Below are 22,859 nucleotides of genomic sequence, written 5' to 3'. Positions count from 1 at the left end.
TCAATACCTGTATTGGTGAGTTATTTTACTGTTTTGATTTAGACACTTGGACAATCCCTGTGTGAAAACTTGACCAATATCGTATTTTAATTTTAATTAAGTTAATTATTATAAAAAAGTCATGGGCCGATTTTTACCAACATGTGTTTACTGTTTACATACATGCCTACAATTACCGGTGGAGGCGAACATGGAGGAGGTGTACTTCCGGCTGCACCTACAGCTCATCCGCTGGGCGCAGCGTCTTCTAAGTGCTGCGGTGACGTTCCTCTGACCTCTCAGCTATCAGTACATACCACTAACGCTCTTTGTGGTATTTCAACTAATTATTTTCCCATCCCAGAACCGCGAAAGGATCGAGATGTTTTTGTTCGTAGTCGCTTCGCACTTTCTTCTGCTGTTTTTCATACTACATGCGAGTTTTATCAGCGATGGTGGTTCAGTTAGCTGTCTAGCACAGATTCTACCGCCTTCAGCGACCCCCTACAGTCTCCAGGACGGTCATCTTCGTCTGCTCCGAATTCAAATAATGCCCGACATTGACGCGGCTGCTTGGAGCCTCTCGACGGGCTCGTTGAGCTCATCTACGTTGCCCAACGCGTCTGAGAATTATACCCGTGCAGTGTTCCAACCGAATGTGGATTTGAGCTTCGTATACGCTCCCCAGAAGAGTCTATTGGCATTGTTGGAACACGCCAACACTATTCAGACTGACGTGAAGATGGACACACTGTTGCTCCCCAAATCGTCTCAGTGTTTTAAACTGCGATGGTTTAATGACTTGCCACTGTGCTCGTTCATAAGGGATAAAGTGGTTGGATACGATATAATATTAGTGAACCAAATAGTAAAACACTTTGGCGCTCGAGGGGTCTTTTACAGAGAAGACAGCCGCTCGACCATCAATTTGAGCTACGGAGTATTTAACCCGACGTTGGCGGCACAAAGTGTGCGTATTTTTTTTAGCTTAAAACATGGTAAAGTATCCGGTACTAACAGTGAGGTATTGGCTCGTAGTGGTTGAGGTTCGTGGCCATGAAAGTTAAAATCCTGCACACGATCCTGTTCTTGCTCTTTGCTCTGGCTGCGCTGGTGGCCTTTGTGCTGATGGAGACGCAGAAGAGGATGATCACGTTTGCAGCACTGTTCCAGAACCGACACCAGCTCCAGATCCCCTTTGCCAACCTGGTTTTGACTTTTTTCGCGCAGTCGCTCGTGTTTGTTCCAGTTCTGGTACGTCACTCTCTTCTTTATTTTTTAACGGATATTTAACTTACTGCTCGCTACTAGGTGGGTATGGTATATTTCTTGTTCGAGCTCTACAAGGATCGTTTACTGGCATTTGGCGTCATGACGATCATGTGGATGGGCGAGTCGTTCTCGGTCGTCAGCGTGCGGACGAGACTGTCACAAGCCTATTTCCCTCCGCTGTTCTTCTGTCTCTTCACGTTACTTCACATTTATCTCTTCTCGTTTCCGTTTGGCTTCTCGTATGTCGCGCTGGGTGTAACGAGCCTTCTCCTCCTCCAACTGATGCTCTTCTTCTGGAACTGCTTCGAGATCCCAGCTCTGAATCGAGGCGACATTTCAAGAATGTGTTCACGAGAGCAATTATTTCTTTCCTTTTTATTTTAAATCATTCAAGACGTTGATCCGTTCAAGACTTCAGACTAGATGAACAAAAATGGGGTATTATAGTCTTGTATGTGGTATCACTAACCTCACAGCGGGGACGATATTTTCAGACTTGGTGTTTACTCGGGCACTGGTGGCGCTTCTTGCCCTTCCAGTGGCTGCTGGTAAAGTAGACCAAGCGGAGACGACCTTCTTGACGCGCCGCTGTCGCCGTTTATCCAGAACCACAGTCTTCGTCCAGTTCCAGCGATGTACAAGTCGAGCACGACGTGCTGCTAGTTTCTGGGATATGTTCTACAGGATCATACCAAGCTTAAAAAAAAAAAACTTTTATCGATGTAAACAGACAAGAACTTACGTAAATTCGCAGGAATCTTCGCTCGTCATGCCACTTTTCGGTCTTGAAGTCGAGTGTGGCATGGGACTTTCGTGTCTCGTACAAAACTCGTAGCGACGATGCAGAGCTATCAGAAGCGAGCCCACTTTTGTGAATTATCGACGCACGAGCTCCCAACGCGACTTGAAACGGAAGCCCCGCACTCCGTCGTTCTTCACATTTTCGCTCAAACAAAAGCATGGACACACGTTCGCGGGCTTGGCTCCCACTGGAAAAGAGATTGGAAGTCAGCTGAGAATAAGAAAAATAAGAAACAATTAAAAAAAAACGAACCGAACTAGAGCTTGGATCTGCACCGCCGCACCATTTTTCATTCTAGGAACGAGCCGATGGATCCACGCGCGAAGATAAAAGCCTCGATAAATACTCTTGGAAAATGAACAAGCAACGAGTAAGTCCCCAGATATTCAGCTTAGTGATTAGTCGAGCGGTACCTGGATCTTGACAACGGCGAGCAAATGTCTCTCGTCACGAGCTCGAGCCACTAGATGCCGATACGCAATCTTAGCGAGAAACCTCCGAACGCAAGATTGAACTCGTATGGCTGCGCATTGGTGTTCTTCTTGTCGGCTTTTAAAGCCTCGTTTACGTCTTGCGCGGTCTTTGACGCCTTGTCTCCAGAGCAGCGACGTCTCCTTCCCAGCGCTCTCTTCTGCGAGATTACTACGCACTCGTAGATTCTCTTGCATGTCAGCGAGCTGTCATAGAGCAATCGATCAGCTACGTGTAATAGAGAATACGACAGACTGGCACTTACATCGAGTCGAATGCTGGAGCCAGTCCGTAGTGCAAATTTCTTCATTCGTCGAGCGTACGCAACCACCTGTGGACGACCACGGAACCCCCGAAAGCAGGCCTGGATACGCGTCGCTGCCCAGCATTCCAGCTGCGCCTTCTCTTCCCGTTCCCTTATTAACTGAGCCATAAACGCATCTCGTTCAAGCAATAATTCGCGGTGTAATCTCTTCGTAGGAACCGATAACGCAGGTAAACTCCGTCGAAATGTTGGGAGTTGAGCTTGGTGCGGCGACGACCCTCGTCGAGATTTACTCGATCTTGCGGACAACGACTTCGGGGCCCCGTATACCGTCTCGCGGGTTTCTTGGTTACTACCTGGTGCTACCAACGGGTGTGTGGACAGCTTGCTACGTTTACGGCGAGTTCCTCGAGCGGCAAGTGCCGTGACAACCGTCGAGACCACATTCGCCGTTGTGAGCTGCGTCGTGGCTAGAAAGGTGTTACGCAAGTCGTCCAGGCCGTTAAAGCGCGTGGTTTGTAATGCCTTCTGCAGTGCTAACTCAAATTCATCTCGTGGTTCTTGGTCCAGCGGGTCTGTGTCGGTATCAGTCTCCACCAGGTCAACGCAGAAGCGATCGAGACTTGATGTAAGCTCTTGCTTTAGGGTATCCACCAGCACTGCGGCTTCATTCACGGATGACATTTACTCGAGCAACGCAATAACTACTGGAGCGGCAGGACGTTACGTTGGTGACTTGTCCAGTCGATCGTCACGTGCGACGCGAACGGCCGTTCCGGTTTAAGCGTCTCGGATCCGTCGCCGGAAATGGTGGGCAGCTCGCTGACTCGGCAGAAGCTGGCGTGGCTGCAAGCTCGAGAAGAGCTTCGTCAGGCACAGATCGTGACTGTGAAGCAGGGATTGAGCCTCACCCCAAGTCTCTACTTCGGCACGAGACGATGCACGTACAGCACCGTCGTGTCCGTGGTCACGACAGCATTACCGCTGCCACGATACGACCCGTTAGATCAGCAAGTCAGCTCTATTAATGAAAAGGATACCCACTCGAACGATGCTTCTCGATGGGCTGAAGAGCGCGCAAGGGAAGCGCTTACGCGACTGAAGCAGGTCGACGACAACCAAAACGGTGAGTTCGAGAAACGACCACCGTACGCTGCTGCAAAAATGCTCCCTACTAGGCAACAACAGACACTCGCTCTGGTTCGAGAACAGCGCGCGTTCATGAAGTCGCTGCATAAAGCTCGACGTGAACGAGCACGACGAGAGTATGAGGCTGCGTTGGTCATTCAACGAGTACGACGAGGTTTCGTGCTGCGTCGGCAGTTCCGCGGCATTCGACAAAAGCTTCTGGTTCGCAAACGGATACGCGGTAGTTTACTGCAAGTGACTAAGGGCACAGCTCTCGTACTTGGCGAGAAAGATCGACGGCTGAAAATGCTGGCTAAGCACAACAATGCTGCAGTCAAAATCCAGAGTGCATTTAAAGAGTGGGGCGCTCGTCGACTGCTAGCAAAGTTACGGGCTCTTAATCATCACGAGCAACGTCAACGGTATGCGTCAATTATTCAAAACGTGTGGAGAGCGAGTACTGCGCGTTGGGTGGCGACCAAGCTGCAACTGCAACGGGAGCAGGCTCGACGACTGGCTCTAGCTCGCTTGATGGCGAGGCTGTTCGTTGGGTTCCAAGCGAGGTGTCGTGTGCGAGCGCTCCGGCTGCAGCGAGAGCATCGCGCGGCATTCAAGCTGCAGAGTTTAATTCAGTGTAGACTTCTAGCATCTAAATCCTTGAATCAAGCACGGACGAGAACCGCACAGGAACGAGGACACAGTGGAGCTGCAGGCATGCAGACTCTCGTTCGTGGCATGTTGCAGCGTGCATATGTGGCCAAAATGCGTCGAGCGGAGGAGCTGGCCGTTCGCATAGCATGCACGCTATCGATTCAACGGGTTGCAAGGGGGTTTCTAGGACGCCAACGAGCACGAAGACGAGGCTTGCAACGTGCTCATGAACGAGGCTGGATCTGCGCAACGAATGTCACGCGTATCGCGCGAGGGCTCCTCGGAAGACTCGAAGCTTCTCGTGAGCGAGCTGTACAGGAAGCAGATCTGCTGGTACAGGCTCGTCGAGGCAACGTCGATACTGTCGTGGACCTGTTGGACGGCTTTGATCCTTCAGTCATGGGACGGGAAGATGGCGTAGACGAGGATCTCCTTGCTGTCCAACCAGCGGACGTGACGAGAGTGAGTGTCCCGGGCGGCAATCACGTGCTGCACCTTGCTGCAAAGTTTGGACACTTGGAAGTCGTGACGCTCGTGCTGCCACGGCTACTGAACTCGGCTCCGGAGGTCGTGTACGCGCGAAACGCGAAGGGGTTTACAGCGCTGGCACTAGCCGTGATTAATGGTCATGAACGTGTAGCCATCTATATGCTCGCAATGACCTCACGTTTGTTTATGGATCATGTGCTGCCTGGTCGAAGACGCACATTGCTACACGAAGCCGCACGACGTGGTCTGGGTACTGTTGTGGCCAAACTACTGCAGCTCTTTCCTCAGACTTTCACAGGTGCCGAACAAGATGCGTGGACGCAACGAACAGCAATCCACGAAGCGCTGCTTGTGGGTATTGAAGTTGTACAGGACGGACAGGTATTCCCTTGGAGCCGTCATCAAACACACGCTCATCGTATTGCGTACAGTCCGGACGAAGAAGCAGATCACGCTATGGCTGTACTAGAGACTTTACTAGCCAAAGCTCCGCATGCTCCACTGGAAGCGAAAGACTTCCTGGGCTTTACGCCTCTGCATATCGCAGCAGCAAGAGGCAACCTCCGCGCCGTCACCCGGTTATTGGCATTCGGCGCGGATGTATCCGTCAAGGACGTACACGATCGCACAGCTTGGCGCGTTGCCTTACTACGTGGTCATGACGCGTGCTTCCAAGAGATCCGTCGCAAGTGGCTGCACGACGTAGTGAGCAATAACGCTGGACAGAAAGGTGGGGCGTCCGGTGCGGCAAATGTCTCGACAGCTCGAACGGTCGTAACACCGGCGGGATCGACGTCAATGGCTCTACATCCGCAACTCGAGCTCGAACTCTTTGCTGCCTGCAAACGCGGCGACGTCGCCAAGATGCGCTTCTATATTGACGAGTGTGAAGTCTCTGTTAACGCAGTGGAAGAAGTGGAGAGCAATCCAAACGCCGACGATGCGGCAGTGCTCTCTCCTTTCCGGCCATTAGGACGCTCGTTGCTGATGGTGGCGTGTGAGCATCGACAGCTGCGCGCTGTTCAGTTCCTGCTCGCGAAGACCGACCTGAACGTCAACTACACGGCTGGTGACGGACGCTCGGCACTCACAATCGCGCACGGCAAGTTTGGCGAAGCTTCAAGCGTGCACTAGAGCTGTCTATTAAATGTTATCGAGGAGATTTTTGGCTTGTCTAGGCGTGAAGTGCTGTGTCTAGCGCCTGTAGCGTCGAATCACGATATAACTCGCGCCACAGTTTGAGCACCTCCCACGGTTGCCTTGTAATTCCAAGACGGTTAGCTTGTTCAGCCGCACGACGCAGTCCAGACTGCACAATACTGTGGTCAAGTACTTTACGCGCCAAGCGAGCGTCGCCTTGAGCTTCCACAGTCGCTAGTTGCATCATCACTCGAGCAATTTCGTCCTTACTCTTCTTCTTCGTAGCTTCGGCTTCAGTATTGACGAGATCAGCTGTGGGCGCTAGAAGTTCCAGTCTCAGCGCTCGCAGCTGATCGTCACGCTCGGCTTGTTCGCGTTTGCTTTTCTTATGACGCAGAACTGGACTCGCTCTTGCAGAGTCGACAGCAAGACGTCGGCCGGTGCGTCTCTCTGTTGTCTTTGGTCGCGTTAGATAAGGTGCTAACATCTTGTCCATAACGACACCCACAGCAGCACTGACAACTGCGCGCGCGTGGCTCGCCACACACTCACGTTGGGCTTGCAGCTCTTCCTCCGTCACACGACGTGGGGGTAGTATATGAACACCGTAGAGCTGTCGAGCTGGAGACGAATGTAGCCACTTTGGATTTCGAACACACCACGGAGACACAGCTCGAGCCTGCGCGACGAAGTTCTTGTGTCTCTCTTCAACTTCTGTCGAGAGTTTGGCATCAGCGTAAATGGCTTCAAGTCGACGTCTGACGTCACGTAGACTCACTGTGCGGTCTCGTTGACGAGACCGAACGAAGTCGTGTAAACTCGCTCCTTCCTTCTCAAATGACACGCAGGCGAGTCGAGTGTGAAGAACACGCAGCCACGGACGCTTCTCGAGATACCCCGCTGTCTTTTCTAGCGCTACAAGCACATCCACTTTGGCAAACCGTTTTTCATCCAACTGGTTGCAATGTTGGTCTCCTGTATGGTTGTTGGACTCAGGGTGTTGCCGCAGCTCACGGTCACGTTGTCGCTTGGTGTACGCGATGGAAAGATTGTAAAAGACAGACTCGATAAGACGGACATCTAGTGCTAACGAATCCTCGAGACTTCGCCAATCTACTTGATCGTGAAACACCATTTCGCACGTGTCTTGGGTCTTGCTGAAGCGCCGCTTTAGTGTCGGGTCACATATCTTTAGTCGGATCAAATGGGGATTTTGCTTCTGGACATGAACCGAGAAAGAGGGAGAAGTCAATACGCTTTACCACTAGGTGCACTGCGAAGATGGCGTCAAACGCTTCTCAGCTTCTTCGGCAGGTGTGCAGATCGACACCACGCAGTGGTTGGATCTACTCTTCACTTTGCATTCGACGGCCGGGCACCCGCCGTGAATTACCCGTTGGAAACTATGGTGCTGTGTGTAGCAAGTGCTATTGTCTCACTGAAAATTCCCTAACTGGTCCGCTAGGCGAAACTAGCAGCTCTTGACATGGCCTTCGGTGATGCCACGACGTCTACCCAACACACGGTAGCTGACAGTTTGTGAATGGACTAGTAAGACTTTACCGGTGCGTTGCCGCTATACTGTCTTCTTAGTCCTTCATCACTGACTGATGACGCTACAGCAAACAACTCGCCTTCTCGACCATACGAAACGATTTGTTTCCGTTGCTCTTCCAAAGGCTGCTGACTAAAGAGCATTTCACTCCCGACGCATCTACAACATAACCCCTCTCGAGCAGTACGTGAGCTTGACACCATGGCGCTAGTTACTCAAAATCACAGCGATCGGTCTGGCAACAGATGAGGGAGCAGCCACACGCGTCGACACCTTCGAGTTGCATGACTTTCGCTTCACTCGCCAGGGGAATATCCAAAGCGTCACGGGCTCCTCCTCATCTCCCACGACAACGTACGCCACGTTAATCATCCCACCTGCTCGAGCAAGTTCCTCACACTAGTTTACTACTCACCTGCATGCAGCTCGATGTGGCGTGTCTGGTAGAACGACAGTTGGAGCTTGAAGGTAACGAAGACGCCGTCACGTGGACCAAACACTTAACTGACAACGTTAACCAACGCAGTGTCGACGATCTCGCGGCATTCTGCACTCTACACCTCGAGACGTATCGAAATAGCCCGAAAGCTTGACGTCTTGAGCGTACGAAGACACTAGAACGTCAGCTGCAACGAGACAACAGTCGAAACCTCTGCTATTCCTTGGCGCTCGACCGTCTGCGATGTGTCGCTATCTCGGAGACTTAACCCGAACGTCCATCGGGGAAATCGCCACTCCAGCTCAAAGTGGACGACCCGAACGCGTTGTTCTTGCGCGAGAAGGTGCCGACCGATACAGGAGACAACATTTCCACGGGAGACGCACACCTCTTTCCATAGTGGAGCAGTACAGACGACAGCAAGGGACGTGAACGGCGACAGACAGCTGAGCTCGTCGTTGTGGGTGGACAACCTCTCTGGGTCGTCTCGAGCGCGTACAAGACGCTGGCGTTGCTCAGCATCCTGGAAGCCATGCTGCCATTCGAGCTGCTGGGCGGTGAACTCAACCGTCTTTGCGGTTTTGGAGGAGCCCAGCAGCATTCCGAAGAAGAACAAACAAGAGCACGCAGTGTCCTAGGAACGAGATAAATTACGTGTGGCTTCTGAGAGCGATAGAAAGAAAGCTTCCTCTTAATCCAGGAAGTCAAAGATCGAGCTGGCGTGAGTAGAACTGGGCGCGCGAAGAGCTTTAGCCTTGCGTCGGCGCTGGCCAGCAGACGACGGCGAGTCCTTCACGACAGCCAACTGGCAAGTCCTCGTAGGTGTCCGCAATAGGTCTGATGTCTTTTTCACCCGCAGCGGCGTCGAAGGAGAAGACTTCGTAGGCGTCAGATTGAGCGACGGCGATGGTCGGAACAAGGCAGGAGAGCGCGTAGCCCTGGTCGGCGTTTGCAGCAGAGCTGTGCCGTTCTTGACGGGCAACGGGGTGGAGGAAAGCGAGCTGGACGGGAAAAAGTCGATGGAAGCGGTCGCACTTGTCGCTGTAGCGCGTGGCTCACGCGCAAGCTTCGTCTTGCGCTTCGACGACGTTGCAGTCAGGCCGATTACCTCGCCATCAGCATCAGAGGTGGTGCCTTTCTCCTCTTCCACAGCTAGAGAAAGGACCAGCCCGGCACTGCTGTTGTCTCGACAAGTCACATCTATCGTGAACACCATGCAGGGCGACGGGGGCTTCTCGAAGGCAGCAGCTTCAGGCTCCCTGCGTTTCTTAGCAAGTCTAGATTGGCTCCTGTGGCCGAATTCGGAGTCAAACTCTACCACGAGTTGACGGGTGCGCTTCAAAAGCCTCGCCACGACGGGAGAAGACATAGAACCGCCCGGTAGAACAGCAATATTCGAGGCTCTAGCCCGTACGACACCCGCCTGTGTACTCATAGCAGACTCTCTTCTTGGTCGCTTTGTGCCAAGAATTCTTAGTGGGGTGCGCATGCCATTGGCCTGGCTACTCCTTTTCTCTTGGACTAGGCGTTCATCGTCCGAGTCATCAAGGGTGGAGCACAGATTTCTCTTTACTTGAGTTCGAAGAGCTGGAGGCGACACTTCACTCGCTTGAGATCCGACCGAGTCGAGTGACATCGTAGAGCTTTCATCCGTTGCGGCGTCGATAAATTCTGTCTCTTGCCACTCACTAGCGCAAGGAAGCGCCTCCACAGCGATAGTATCCAGCAACTTTCTCTCCACGGTACCAAGCGCACGGTCCTGGCATGGCTCGAGCACTTTTTCCACCACTAAAACGGACTTAGCGACTTCTGGCGTCAACGCACCGATCTGCGAGTGAAAAGCCACAAAGACACTAAGCGCACGGAGCAGCAGACGCGGCGAGCCATCCGGCATCGCCTCCAGAACTGCTGCGCTGTTAGCCGTCGAGCCTTTCATCAAATATCCAACTAGAAGCGACATGCATCCGCCGAGAATCACGTCTTCCGGGCTCCAGTCGTCGCTCTCCTGGCCTGAAAATGCTCTGCCAGCGTCTCCACCTTCAGCCCCGTCGATAAAATGCTGGTACGACTCGAGCTTTGACAAGAAAAACCGAACAAACAGTCCGCAACCAGCTTGTGACGTCACAGCGTCACCACCAACGTGGCATGCAGCCAGCGCGTCACGGTTCTCCTCGCTGAGCTCGATACTGTTGACCATGACGCTCAATAGCAGCAAGCACGAGTCAAACTCCCACTTTTTCTGCGTCTCCGCTGCTGTCCCCGCTCCCCGCAGTCGATCGAACGCACAGACAAGCCGCTGCATGCCGTCGAGCGCATGCACATGCCCCGCTGCCTCAACGTTGTGGTGGGTCAAGTTAAGCAGCACACGCAGCGTCGCCAGCAGCGTCTCCACCGCTAACGTCATCCTAGAGAGCTCCGTGTCGCATCGTCTTTGTGCTTCCACGCCCCAGCACAGCTCACTCAATAGCTGGGTGAGTTCCAGCAAGACTGCGAAGAAACTTCTCTCTCTGGACACGTATTGCTGCACATCCACCGTTAGAAACGTAGCTTGGTCAAATACACGCAGTACCATGTTGATGTGATGCAGCGAGCGAGCGCAGTCCCCTGTGACTTCGTAGTGCTGTGCAGTCGGCAGCAGTTTCTCCAGACTGTCGACCTGTTGGACGAGATCCAGCGCCAACACGGCGAGGCCGCCGTTCCGCATGAGCTGACGCTTCCTCGCTCGGATTTGTTGGAAAGCGAGCTCTGCAGCGTCACCTGATAGGCTGGTTGAGGAGCTGGACGGTCCGTCCACTTGTAGCAAGTTGTGGAGAGCAGCACAGAGCGCGCTGAGGACCGAAACCTGCAGCTCGTCTCCAGCATAAAACACCTCGTGGTCCTGCAGCATCTCGTCCAACTGCAAGCGACAGAACGCATCCAGCACCTGAGTCGTTGACGTCTCCAGAGTCGCGTCCTCTGCTAATTTCTGCGTATTCTGCTTGCGCTTCAGGCATTTCTTCATCGACGCAGCATCCGACACCTCGGCACGCTGTTGTCCTGTCTGTTTCTCTGTCTGCTCTTGTTTGAGTGCGTGTATAGTGGCGGCCAAGACCTGATCGTCAAAATAGTCCTCAGTATCGGCGCTTTTGGACAAGAAATAGACCAGCACAGCCAGCGACAGCCGAGACATCTCGTCGGTTGTGTCTCTGAGTGTCAATAGCAGCAGCTTGAGTTTGTGCTGGATACTGCGTCTCTGACTGGACAGTGCCACGGCCTGTAGAGTCTGTGGGTCTTGTAGCAGTTGCATCAGCTCCAGGACGCTGCGAGTCTGCGCCAGACGCGCTCGAGATGTCCGAACGGGCCCCAGCAGACCGTCCACGAGGTACACGATATCGTCCAGCCTGGCTGCGAGCTGTCCGTCCTCCTGCAACAGTATTGTGCTCTGTAGAGCTGTCATCGTGTCTACTTCTGCGCCCGAAAGATGGTCCACGTGCGAGTGCTGGCGGCCGTAAAGCGCGAACTTGTCGACGGCTTCCAGTCGCGATAGCAGCGAGTCCGGTGCATGGGTGGCGGTATGTGTGTTACCAGAAGATGTGTCGGTGTACGGAGGACACGGTGGCGATGGTGTGCAGCGCAGAAGACACCCCGAGACCCCGCTAAAGCGAGATAGAGACGCCATCGACAATTGGATGCCTTTTCACCAAATGATGAAGTAATGATTATTTTTTTTCTTCATAAAAACTAATAATTGTGCTACGTGTATAACTGTGAAATACAAGCGAGAAAAATACGTGAAGTTGGTACATTGTAGCGAGGCACCGCGCATATGGGGCGGAGCCAGCACAAAACGTCGAGCAGGTTATGTTAGAGTATGGATCAGCTCTACTAGTTAACGTGTCCACCAAATGAGAAAAGGAAAAGTGACTAAATTTGTTTAGCTAGCTTTCGTTCTCTCTCTCTCTCTCTGCAACTAAACTTGGGCACCTGCCTGTTAACATGCAAAGGCCCGCAGCTCCATCTCACGATGTACGGGTCCCAACTTGACCTTCAACCTCCTTGGTTTTCTGATCTCAATGTGCATCCAAACACGCCTCCCTCGAAGCGCAAGCTCCGCACTCTGATGCACCTCTTGTGAGTCAGTTCCTTATTGTGTATTTTCGATGCCCATGGGTTGCTGTAGTTTCTGCAGTCGTTGCTTGTCCAAAGGCTTCGTAAACATGTCTGCAGGATTCACGTTCCCGTCCACCTTGTGCAATTTGATCACACCTTTAGACACTTGCTCTTGCACGTAGTACCAGCGCAATTCGATGTGCCTAGTTCGCCGACTATATGTAAGGTTTGCTGCTAGTACATGGGCGGCTTGGTTGTCGATCCCAATCTTCAGCTTTACAGCTTTTGATCTCAGGATCTCCTGCAAAATGTTACTCTCGGCCTTAGCCTCCAGCGCTGCCTCACATGCTGCCACGTACTGAGCTTCTGCTGTTGAGAGTGCCGCAATTGTCTGACGTCTCGACATCCAAGACACAGCCCCACCTAGCAAGGTAAACACCAGTCTAGTCGTGCTCTTCCTAGATGAGTGGTCATTGGCTCAATCGCTGTCACAGAAGCCATCGAGAGCTACCACCTCCGGTGTCTCCTTAGGTCGGCTGGACGTAATGTCTACATTCACTGCTCCAGTTAAGTACCGTAGTACTCGTTTTACCGCACCAACATGCCTCACAGATGGCTTCGAAACGAATCGGCTCAGCTGCCCAACTGCGAATGCCAAGCCTGGTCGCGCTTCAGTGGCGAGGTACATTAACATTCCTATGGCCTTTCGGTAAGCGAAGCTCGTGTCCGATTCCTCGTCTTCATTTAGTGGAACAAATCGTGCATTTGTTTTTTTCGGATTTCCTACAGCATGTGCGTTCTGGTATCCAAACGTCTTCAAAATCTCACGCGCGTACTTGCTCTGCCTGTTCGTAACACAATCCGAGGTTTGTTCTACCTCAACACCTCGGTAGGATGCGAGCAAGCCTTGATCTTTAATTCCATCTGCCTTATCAAGCGCTTTGCACAGCTCACACTTCTTTGACTCGTCGTCCGTGGCGACCAAAATGTCGTCTATGTACACAAACATCAGTATGATACTATCTTTGCTCAGCTTGTAGTAGAGACACGGCTCAGCGAACGCTGATAACCATTCCCCAATAGCCAACGGCTTAGCGCTGAGTTCCATTCTCTGCACGACTGCTTCAAACGGTACAAAGTTATCAACACCACATACATGTGACCGTCAATCTCACATGGGAATCCATCAATTGACCTTGAGTACTGTCGAATCGCCAGCAGTGCGCTCAAGTGGGCCGTGTTGATATCACCTCCGTATAACTTCAGATGTAACAGAGTTGCCAGCGCTACCATCAACCGGAAAGACGATACACTTGCAACAGGAGCATAAGTCTCCACAAAGACGATGCCCAATCTTTGGGTCTTTTCCATAGCTACAATACGTGACCTGAAGCGGAACCCATATCCTTGATGGTCTGACTTCACTGCGTACACCCACCGTGTGTTGCCCTGCATATTTCGGAACGGCTTCCTTGGGAATCTCTTCGATCACCCCTTTTGCTCCAAATGCCGCCATCTCTTCCAGCTCTGCTTCACGCCAGAAGTTCCAAAATTCCGATTTAATGGCTTAACGATAGTTTCGTGGTATCCGCCTGTTGCTAGCCGTGATGGGTCTTTCATTTTTGTCGAGAATCCGTGCTGTACTCTGACCACATTTGCCACATAGTCGTTGAAGTAGTTTGGGCGTCTGCGTTCATGCGCCTCTCGCAAACCGATTCGCATCCTTTTGGGTTGTTGCTCGTCAGCACTCTTTACGACTCGCAATTCGTCCGAAGATGTCTCGCTTCGATCCCTTTCTGTCTTAATGGTAGTAGCGCACTAGCATCTACTTGTTCAACAGGGTCAGTCACTAGTTCACCAGTTTCATCATCATGTGCATTATCCGTCAGTCGATCACTATCATCACCTTCATGAGGTGATCCACACACACTGGCTAATATCATGTCCACATCAGCTTCATCAGCTTCTGGAACCTCCGATCCTTCAGTAGATCCACCCATGCCCACCGCAGACTCGTTTTCCTCATTCATCTCCCATCTCACCTCCACTTCTCGCCAGAGAGGTTATTTGTTCACTACCTCCGCTGCCGTCATGTCCCGATACTACAATTTCTGTCAACTGTGAGCGAAACTTCGTCGACGAACCAGAAACGGCTTCTTCATTTTCATCTGCATCCTCTAGTTCAGTACAAGCTGCTGTGCCTTCACCAACCAAGGTCGCTGCCGCTACAGTACCAACTTCACTTGGAATGATCACTGTAACGCCTTCAACATTAGGAACAGCTCTCAGATCTTGTGGTCGCATCGCCTCCCTATCCGGTATAGACCCACTCAATTCAACCCGCTCCTGTGGCTCGCTAACCTCTACACCACTTTCGAGACACAGCGTTTCAGTCATTGCCGAACTACTATATTGATCCACTGTCAATTCGTCAGCACCCTACTGCTCGAAGTGCAACGAGTCCAAATCGGACTCATCCACAGAAATTTTATGTCGATCTCGGTACATCACGTCTTCAGCTACTCGCAAGTAGGCTACAAACATTGCGGTACGCCCTTCCGCGAAGTAGACCTTGCATCCAGCCACATCCTAAGCATAGCCGAGAACAAAACTAACCTTAGCATTTTTTTGGTGCTGGCATCTACCGGGTGATACTGGACCGTGCACATATGCCAAAGCCCCAAACTTCCTGATGTGGTGAATATCTGGTTTAACACCATACATTATATGGAAAGGAATGCCCTGAGTCCCCTTGTTATACACCCGATTCTTCCAATACACTGCATTCCGCAGCGCTTCCGCCCACAGGCCCCTTGGAAACCCAGCATCCCTCATGGTTGCCTTCGTCATATCTACAAGAGACCGATGTGTGCACTCACACAAGTTAAGTTATGAGCTGTTCGGTCCAACTAAAACGTGCTCAATGATTTGAGTCTTGTTGCACTCCTTCATCTGAAGGCTTACCTTTATCTGTTAGCACCTGCTGGACACTGTGCGTCATCAGCACCTGACGAGCTTTGTGCCTCACAGCACTCGTATTGACGAGTTCTTCCTGCCTGGCGCTCAGCCCAAAGGATACTCTTTGATATACTTGTTAATGAATTCACTGGACTTGCTAGTCAGCATGTGTACCGTGACAAAGCGTGAGAAACCGTCCATAATTACCAGCACGGCCTCAAAGCGTCCTTACTTGGTATCAGCAAGTAAGCATAATCCACTTGATTCGGTGCCTGCAATCCTCGATCCAGTTTCTTGCGATGTGAAGTCTTCTTTTGCTTGCCAATGTGACAGGCTTCACAGTCCTCCTGCACTTGCCTCTGGATTAGCATCATTCCTTTGACCAAGGCTTTGTCTACTGTGGTCTTCAAGTACTGCGGGCAGATGTGGCAAATTTGCTCGTGCCACAGTCTGAGTGATGCCACACCTTCCGCGGCAGTGAAATTTACCAGAAGTCTGTTCGAAGGAGCAACATCAAGTCTGTCTGATGTTGGATGCACTTGAAAATCCCAAGTAGCATCATGCGGCTTGGCTTCTGCCACCGTTCTACCCTCATGTTCCAGTTTGAAGACCTTAGGCTGTCGATCATAAACAAACTCAAATCCTTGCTCCATAGCTAAACCAGGAGAAAGAAGTTCGGCTGCTGCTCCTACGTTCTCCGGTTGAAGCCCAATGCGCGCTCCGTCAACCTCAGTCTCCAGTATCATCGCTCCAACACCAGCAATACGCGATGCTAACGCTGGAGTGACTCCCTGTACGCTCTGCGACTCCAATGTATCTTCCATGAACAAGCAGTAGTCGTCTCTGTTACCAGTAAGGTGTGTATTAGATGCAGAATCAAATACCACCAGTCCCCGGCAACTTCACTCCCTACATGCTCCTCAGAAGCTTCATCAATTGCATAATCTCCGTTTTGATTATTCAAACCAACATCAAGAATTTCAATGGGGGTCTGTGGCGTTTCCGGTAGCTCACCTAGTGTTCCTGCCACCACCCTACTGGGATGTGTGTGTGCAGCAGCCTGGTTGCTACGGAAGATTATCATCTGTCCCTTCGGCTTACGTTTCTTCTCTTCAGTATCCGCCGCAGATTTCACTTTCTGGGGGCAATCAACTATAAGATGCTCCGTGCTCTCACAGATGAAACATTTCTTCTGCTTCTTCTTGGGGCCACTAGTCTTCTCCTGCTGTTGATTATCGCCCTTTCCACTCGTGGCCTTATTGCCACCTGCGTTTCCACTACTTCCAGTATTTCCACCTCCTTGGGGTTTTCGCGTTGATTTCCTCCGACATTGGCTCTATATAGCTGTTGGCGCGAGTCAGCAACGCGAATCAGCTCTCGAACTCGCTCCGGAGATGTTCCTCCAACACCTATATTGTAACGAATCCCAGCTTTCAAACTCTCGAACTCGTGTTGACTTGGTAGACTGTCTAACAGCATCTCCACCATGTCAATGGCCTCAGCGGTATACTTCAAAGACGTCAACTCAGTTCGCAGGTTAAACATTTTACTTAAATGTTCATTCACGTCTCCACCTGGGGCTAGACTTGCGGCTTCAAGCTCGTTACGCAGATATCTTGACCTGTGTGCGATAGTTGTCTTGTTCTCTGTGCACTCGTAAATCTCACGCAACGCTCTCCACATCTCAGTCCCCGTGGTCTTGTATCGAACCTGATGCAGCTTCTCAGCGGGCAGTGACATTCCGATCAAATGCATAATCGTCACTTGCATGTTATCAAACTTTAACCTGTCCTCGTCAGTTGTGCGCTGATCCCGCTCGGTCACCTCATACACAACGTCCGCAATTTCTCATTTGTGTACTTAAAGGGCGGTGCCATCTTGAATGCCTCACCTAGCTGGAAATCCGCCTTGGGCTCAGTACACCCTTCACTCTAATTAGTCGTGCTTCGAAATTAGGCGTGCACCGTACTTCAGATATTATTTAATGCAACATAAACATAATAAGCCATGCACCACAAATAAGCGTGCATCATAATTAGACGTGCACCATAATTAATCATTCGAGCGAGTAGTCAGCAGCCCTCAACTCGGCGAGCAAGCTGCTCAAGCCGTGCCACAACAAAATAAATGTCCGAATTAGGAGGTCACCCACTGCAGCAGGTTGTTGCTGTCGCTGACTGCGAGCGATGCGTGCAATTGATGGAACGAGACATGGTTGAAAACAGTGAAAAATGCCTTCCTGGGCGCGCCATTGTCCAATTTCCAACTTTTATTCGCTCCGCTGACCGTCGTATCAACTAAAACGAGGCAGGGGATTGCTAGAAAAAGCGCTCCTCGCTGCAGCTTGCGCTAGACGAGCAAGGACAGCATAAGTACACAAGAACGGCGCTCGGAGGTCGACACCAGCTCATTTACAAGGCTCTCTCGGGCCGTGGCCGCAAGATAGACGGTCATTGGGAATGACTCTACCCTCGACTTCTTATTGAGTTTGAGAGGCTTAAACATGAGGGTGTCAAGCTATCTTCCCGCCTTCTTATAGACATGGCTACAGCTATGATTGAGGATTCAACTCACCCGCTCTACAACACAGCGCTTAAGTTCAACGGCAAGTTTTTTTCCTTTACTTATTTCCCCACGACGCATTCAAGATTTTACAGGGCGTTATAATATCGTGTACCAAAAGTTAGAAGGCAAAACACAAGTCAGTGATGCCAAAATGGAACAGATCGAGCTGCCTATTGCTTGGCACTAGGGCCAGGTGAAGAGGCTTTTTTATGATGGACAGCTGGACCCTGACGAGTAGTACAATATGAACAAAAGTCACTTTGTCATAGACATAGATGGCGGTAAGACCCTCGACTTTCGTGGTGCAGATAAAGTTAAATACCGTAGCATCGTTTCAGGTACGAAGTATTGATTTAACCATGTTTGAGTATCTGCGACATTTGAAGATTATCGTTGTACTGACCTTTTATTATTTTATGACAATAGGTCGGGAAGGTATAACTATGTGTGCCTTAATTAAGGGTGGTGCTAATGCCAAACTCCTCTGCTAAATGCTGATCTTCAAGAGCGCCAAGTCGAACTATCCTATTCAAGGCCTCCCGGATTGCGTTAATGGGTTCTGCCATCGTACATCCCCGAGTGCGTTCATCAACATTCGGATCATGTTTAAATGGCTGCGCGAGACGCGCAGTTTGGGGTCCAGCAGGCCCGTTCGCCAAAGAACGCCAGTTATGGCTCGATAACGCTAGTGGACACGCAGGTGATGAGACGCTGAAGGTTGCACGCGAGCTGCGAGCACGCGCGTCTTTTTTTCTGCCTAGAACAACCGATTTTGTGCATCCAGCGGATCGCTTTCCAATACAGCGAATCAAGGTGCAGTGGCGGAACCTATGTCAGTATCGCAATATGGTGGCTATTAGACGGAGGGAGTGGATGCAAGGCGCAAAGTCAAGCGGGTCACTTGCCAATCCTGGACAGCATTTCTTCTCAGAAACAGCGGCAGAGTGTATTCGCCTCGTCAATGCTGAAAAAGATGAGAAAGGGGTGAACTGGGCAAAAACGTCGATGGTGTTATGCGGGCTAGATGTGGGCAAAAACGGTAAGTGGGAGGCAAATTAGCTAAGTAAGTCGTTGCAGGATATCATTGCGAGATGCAGTGAGGATTTCAGTACAGGATATCAGGAGGCTACTGCGAGTGCATCAGTGTATAAAAGGTTTAATATGGACTTTCAAAATGATCATAGTTAGTCGTGCACCCTAATTAATCGTGCGCAAATTCTCCTTTCAGAATGTATCACCATAATTAGTCAGCGTCAGACAAATTCGAGTGAGTGAAGGGTGTACCGTGTTTGAGTATGGATCGGTTCCTCTAGTTAGCGTGTCCACCAAATGAAAAAAGAAAAAGTGATTAAATTTGTTTAGCTAGCTTTCGTTCTCTCTCTCTCTCTCTCCCTCTCTCTCTCTCTCTCTCTCTCTCTCTCTCTCTCTCTCTCTCTCTCTCTCTTTCTCTCTCTCTCTTTCTCTCTCTCTTTCTCTCTCTCTCTCTCTCTCTCTCTCTCTCTATCTCTATCTCTCTCTCTATTTCTCTCTCTCTCTGCAACTTAACTTGGGCATCTGCCCGTTGACATGCAAAGGCCCACAGCTCCCTGCTTCTCATTCCTTCTTGGTCTCACGATGTGCGGGTCCCAACTTGACCTTCAGCCTCCTTGGTTTTCTGATCTCAATGTGCATCCTAACCGGTTATTGCTGCAAATGCGGTGAGCAGCGTCCACTGAACACCACGTTCGCTACGATGCAAGGTTCCGTTGTCGTGAGCTCAGCACGGGAACAATCTGGGGTTAGGCACTTCATGCGATTTAATAAGGGTACTTTGCAGATATCTCAAAGCTCCTTCCGGGATGGGTGGTTGAAGAACGAGTGCAAAACGCTTCTGCAAGTACTAGTTCTTTGGTGCCACAACAATCATACCCGATGCTCCATTACTCGTGTGACGATGTATTCTGTCGTGCTTCTGTCATTTTTAAATTATCCAAAAAAAATGCGAGGATCATTTCAAAGTTGAAATAACTTTGTTTGTCGCCAAGCGTGATGTGGTGTCGTGGTTTGTGGACCACACATTCCCTAGAATGATTCGCCGCGTAATCTTACTCAATTGTCAACGCTCTCAGCAGACTCTCAGTAGGTATCAACCTGCCGCGTTGTGCTCATTTCGCCTGCAGGAGCCAGGCGGCGACAGCTTGCAGTAAGCTACTGCTGCAGCGACGTGTAATTTCTGAGACTGTCATTGAAGTCTTTTACAAATGCATATTGCTGTACAAAATGCAGGATTTGACTTGGTGCTACCAGGAGAGCCGAGAGCAAGAAAAACAACACCATCCGTAGCTAGCAACTAATCGGGTGTGATCCCGCTACCTGCGGGAGCCAGGTAAGCAACGGTTTTAGCCATCGGCAGCTACTGAGACTAAATTGCGGTTGCTGTACATCGGCAGCTACTGAGACTAAACTGCGGTTGCTGTACTAACGGGTTGGTGTGACTTGCTGCTGCCATGATAGCTAAACAAAAACAAGAAGAGAATGGTACCATCAGCTCACCTGACTACAGTACCTGCTTTTCTGGCTTTAGCATTATTTTATTTTTTATTTTTTATTACTGATGCTGGCTGGGTTTTCTAGAAAGGTATTACTTATGTCAACCTACGGAGAACGCAGAGTACTATCGAAGGAAAACCCCATATTGCGAGAGCAAAGACCGCAAACCTAACTGCCAAGCGAAGGCAGCTCCTTTCGCAATAACAAGGAGGAGTACCACAAGCCCGATATAAAACTGCAGTCCATTTTGAGCTTTACAGATGTAGTTAGCAGTGAAATAACCGCTCTGGACAGCTCGAGGCATGGCAATTTACATTACCACAGTGGGGTCTCAGTTGCGATCGCACCACATACAGAACCAGCCCCTATTAAGCGGTGCAGCTCTGTGGCCACACGTGAGGTTTACCCCACCGCAGCGCCTGTTGGCACCTATGCAACTGACCCGGAAATGCTGCCCCGTCGCAGCCCACCCAAGCCCTTGGCATAGAAAGCTGTTTCCTGGCCGGATCAGGTAGAACACCTTCGTGAGTACCACAATCCGGAAGACATTCAAGTTGAGTATACTTATGGACTCGGATGATGTGATAAAATAATGCGGGCATAATTGACACGTGCCAAAGTGCTTGGCACAGCATATCATGCACTAGAAATACCTAATAATTTCGAGCGAATCGCACCCATTACTAACATGTGCTGCATAAAAGCTCGACTCGCCAGCCCGTTCGCTTTCTGGTGCCCAGGGAGTGCGGTCTTACAGCATCGGAGCCGGTTCCAAGAGGAACAATTCTGGGGGAGTACTTTGGCACACTTAAGTACAAACTGAATAAAGCTGCACGTAACGAGGACTTTTGATTTGACTTCGCAACAAAGCACAAGAACATAAAAACGTTGCAGATAAACGCTGCCGAGCGGCGTGAGCTTATTGCATTAGCAAACCACTAGCACGTTGGCTGATTTTTCAGGTGGGCTATGGTTAATTGTCGACAGTCGTAGTAGTGACGTTTCGCGATGTGAATCGCGGAGAAGAAATTACCATATCATTCGGCAAGAGCCTGTAGTTTATATGCCGATGAGGCTACAAGAGCTGCTGCCACGCTCACCTTCACGATAAACCAGTAACAAAGCACGATTAGGTGCGCTGGCGATTTCAGCTACGCATTCAATATGCATGAACATTAGCAAAACAAATGCTCAGAGCAGATGCCGTCATTGTAAATTATAATTCAGAATTTATGTAGTATTTTGATTGGGAGTCGTTTGTAGTACAAACTCTGTACATATACTCTGTACATGTATTTGTAGATGCCGCACAAAAGCAAAGAAAGCGCCCGTAACAGCTGGCATTCATAAAACAAACGTGCAACTGCGATTTTAAGGCAGTTTGATATCTTGGCCTCACTTCCAATTATGCGCGCTAGAGAACACGCCGAGTGCTGATGTTGTGCGATTCTTCTTGACTGATGCTATTAATGCCTGCTGGCATTGTAAAGATGCCGAGGCGACCGGGGTACCGCAACTACAGCAAGACAGAACAGGACTTGTTCATCGCTGTACTGCAAGATACGCTACCAACCAGCACGTCCGATGAACATACTGGCGACCTGGGATCCTCAAACATACATTTACTGAAAAATTATTTTTTCCCTTCGAGCAATAATTTACTTATGGTCTGGCCACAATTTGAAAATTTATTTTTGGATATTGTGTATTTCTACACGAAATTTATTGTCCTTGTTCGACAACCACCAGATTTTCGTTGGCTCTGAGCCGTCTGCAAACTTGTGCCGCCTACTCAAACTCACTTTATATCGCACACAGCCCAAACTTCCAACTCTCGCAACCTTCGTCATGTCCGACGCTTCCCTGATACCTTCCCAGTGCCCGAGGAGCAAGTTCTCCCCAAAGCAAATTGCTTTGTTCTTCTTCAAGCCCTACCTTACCGAAAACGGAGATCCTACTGATCTTCAGATCTGCAAAGCTTGTGGCAAGACCCGCAAGCAGGTCCCCAAGACGGGATACACCAACTTGATGTCCCATGTCCGCACCGACCACCCGCGCTACGAGCAGGAGATGGAGGCGGTAAGTGCCGCGGCAACGGGTATTCTCCTCCCGTGAGTCCGCCAGAAGGCCTCGCCGAGGTACACCTGGCTGGAATGGGTTGTGAATGCGAGCCTCCCACTCTCATTTGTTGAAATGGAGGCCACACGCAGGTTTGTATTGGCTATAATTCGCTCTCATTTAAAATTTAAAATTCTAATACTTAATGTTAGGTACTCCAATTTGCCTCCCGTCTCGACCAATACGCTGCAAGAGAACATGGAGGATCTCACCAAGGCAGTGGAAGGGCGCGTGGGTGACGAGATGCCCGACAAATTCGGGCTGATGCTGGACGGGTGGACGCACGCGTCCGAGCACTACCTCGCTGTCTTTGGGTGCTACGAAACCAGGGCCGGACCCAGGTATCCTCTACTATCGCTGGCGCCAATCGGCGTGGATGCAAGCGGGCGTTTTGACGCCGAGACTCACA

At 50.6% G+C, this 22,859-nt stretch overlaps 6 protein-coding genes across 6 annotated transcripts; 2 read left to right on the top strand and 4 right to left on the bottom strand.

The window, feature by feature from the left end:
• Positions 1 to 190: 190 nt before the first annotated feature.
• Positions 191 to 1,635, top strand: PITG_08478 (uncharacterized protein; the record flags this gene model as incomplete). The annotated part of the gene is made up of 5 exons (XM_002903809.1): positions 191 to 259; positions 344 to 573; positions 649 to 949; positions 1,018 to 1,233; positions 1,291 to 1,635. The coding sequence occupies 5 exons, from the start codon at positions 191 to 193 to the stop codon at positions 1,633 to 1,635; spliced, it is 1,161 nt and encodes a 386-aa protein (XP_002903855.1).
• Positions 1,636 to 1,948: 313 nt separating this feature from the next.
• Positions 1,949 to 3,473, bottom strand: PITG_08477 (uncharacterized protein; the record flags this gene model as incomplete). Its single annotated transcript, XM_002903808.1, has 4 exons — positions 1,949 to 2,240; positions 2,306 to 2,400; positions 2,467 to 2,730; positions 2,790 to 3,473. The coding sequence occupies 4 exons, from the start codon at positions 3,471 to 3,473 to the stop codon at positions 1,949 to 1,951; spliced, it is 1,335 nt and encodes a 444-aa protein (XP_002903854.1).
• A 123-nt stretch (positions 3,474 to 3,596) lies between these two features.
• On the top strand, positions 3,597 to 6,191 carry PITG_08476 (uncharacterized protein; the record flags this gene model as incomplete). Its single annotated transcript, XM_002903807.1, has 2 exons — positions 3,597 to 5,963; positions 6,060 to 6,191. 2 exons carry the CDS (start codon positions 3,597 to 3,599, stop codon positions 6,189 to 6,191), a joined length of 2,499 nt encoding a protein of 832 aa, XP_002903853.1.
• Positions 6,192 to 6,231: 40 nt separating this feature from the next.
• PITG_08475 (uncharacterized protein) lies at positions 6,232 to 7,332 on the bottom strand (the record flags this gene model as incomplete). The annotated part of the gene is made up of 3 exons (XM_002903806.1): positions 6,232 to 6,563; positions 6,630 to 7,152; positions 7,258 to 7,332. 3 exons carry the CDS (start codon positions 7,330 to 7,332, stop codon positions 6,232 to 6,234), a joined length of 930 nt encoding a protein of 309 aa, XP_002903852.1.
• A 326-nt stretch (positions 7,333 to 7,658) lies between these two features.
• Positions 7,659 to 8,560, bottom strand: PITG_08474 (uncharacterized protein; the record flags this gene model as incomplete). Its single annotated transcript, XM_002903805.1, has 3 exons — positions 7,659 to 7,708; positions 8,168 to 8,251; positions 8,461 to 8,560. 3 exons carry the CDS (start codon positions 8,558 to 8,560, stop codon positions 7,659 to 7,661), a joined length of 234 nt encoding a protein of 77 aa, XP_002903851.1.
• A 322-nt stretch (positions 8,561 to 8,882) lies between these two features.
• PITG_08473 (uncharacterized protein) lies at positions 8,883 to 11,849 on the bottom strand (the record flags this gene model as incomplete). The annotated part of the gene is made up of 2 exons (XM_002903804.1): positions 8,883 to 9,979; positions 10,016 to 11,849. 2 exons carry the CDS (start codon positions 11,847 to 11,849, stop codon positions 8,883 to 8,885), a joined length of 2,931 nt encoding a protein of 976 aa, XP_002903850.1.
• Between the last annotated feature and the right edge of the window lie 11,010 nt (positions 11,850 to 22,859).

The sequence above is a fragment of the Phytophthora infestans genome, genomic scaffold, assembly GCF_000142945.1.
Source record: "Phytophthora infestans T30-4 supercont1.13 genomic scaffold, whole genome shotgun sequence".
NCBI classification, from domain to species: domain Eukaryota; phylum Oomycota; class Peronosporomycetes; order Peronosporales; family Peronosporaceae; genus Phytophthora; species Phytophthora infestans.
The sequence above is the reverse complement of the archived record's forward strand: the minus strand, read 5'-3'. Positions and strand labels throughout refer to the sequence as shown.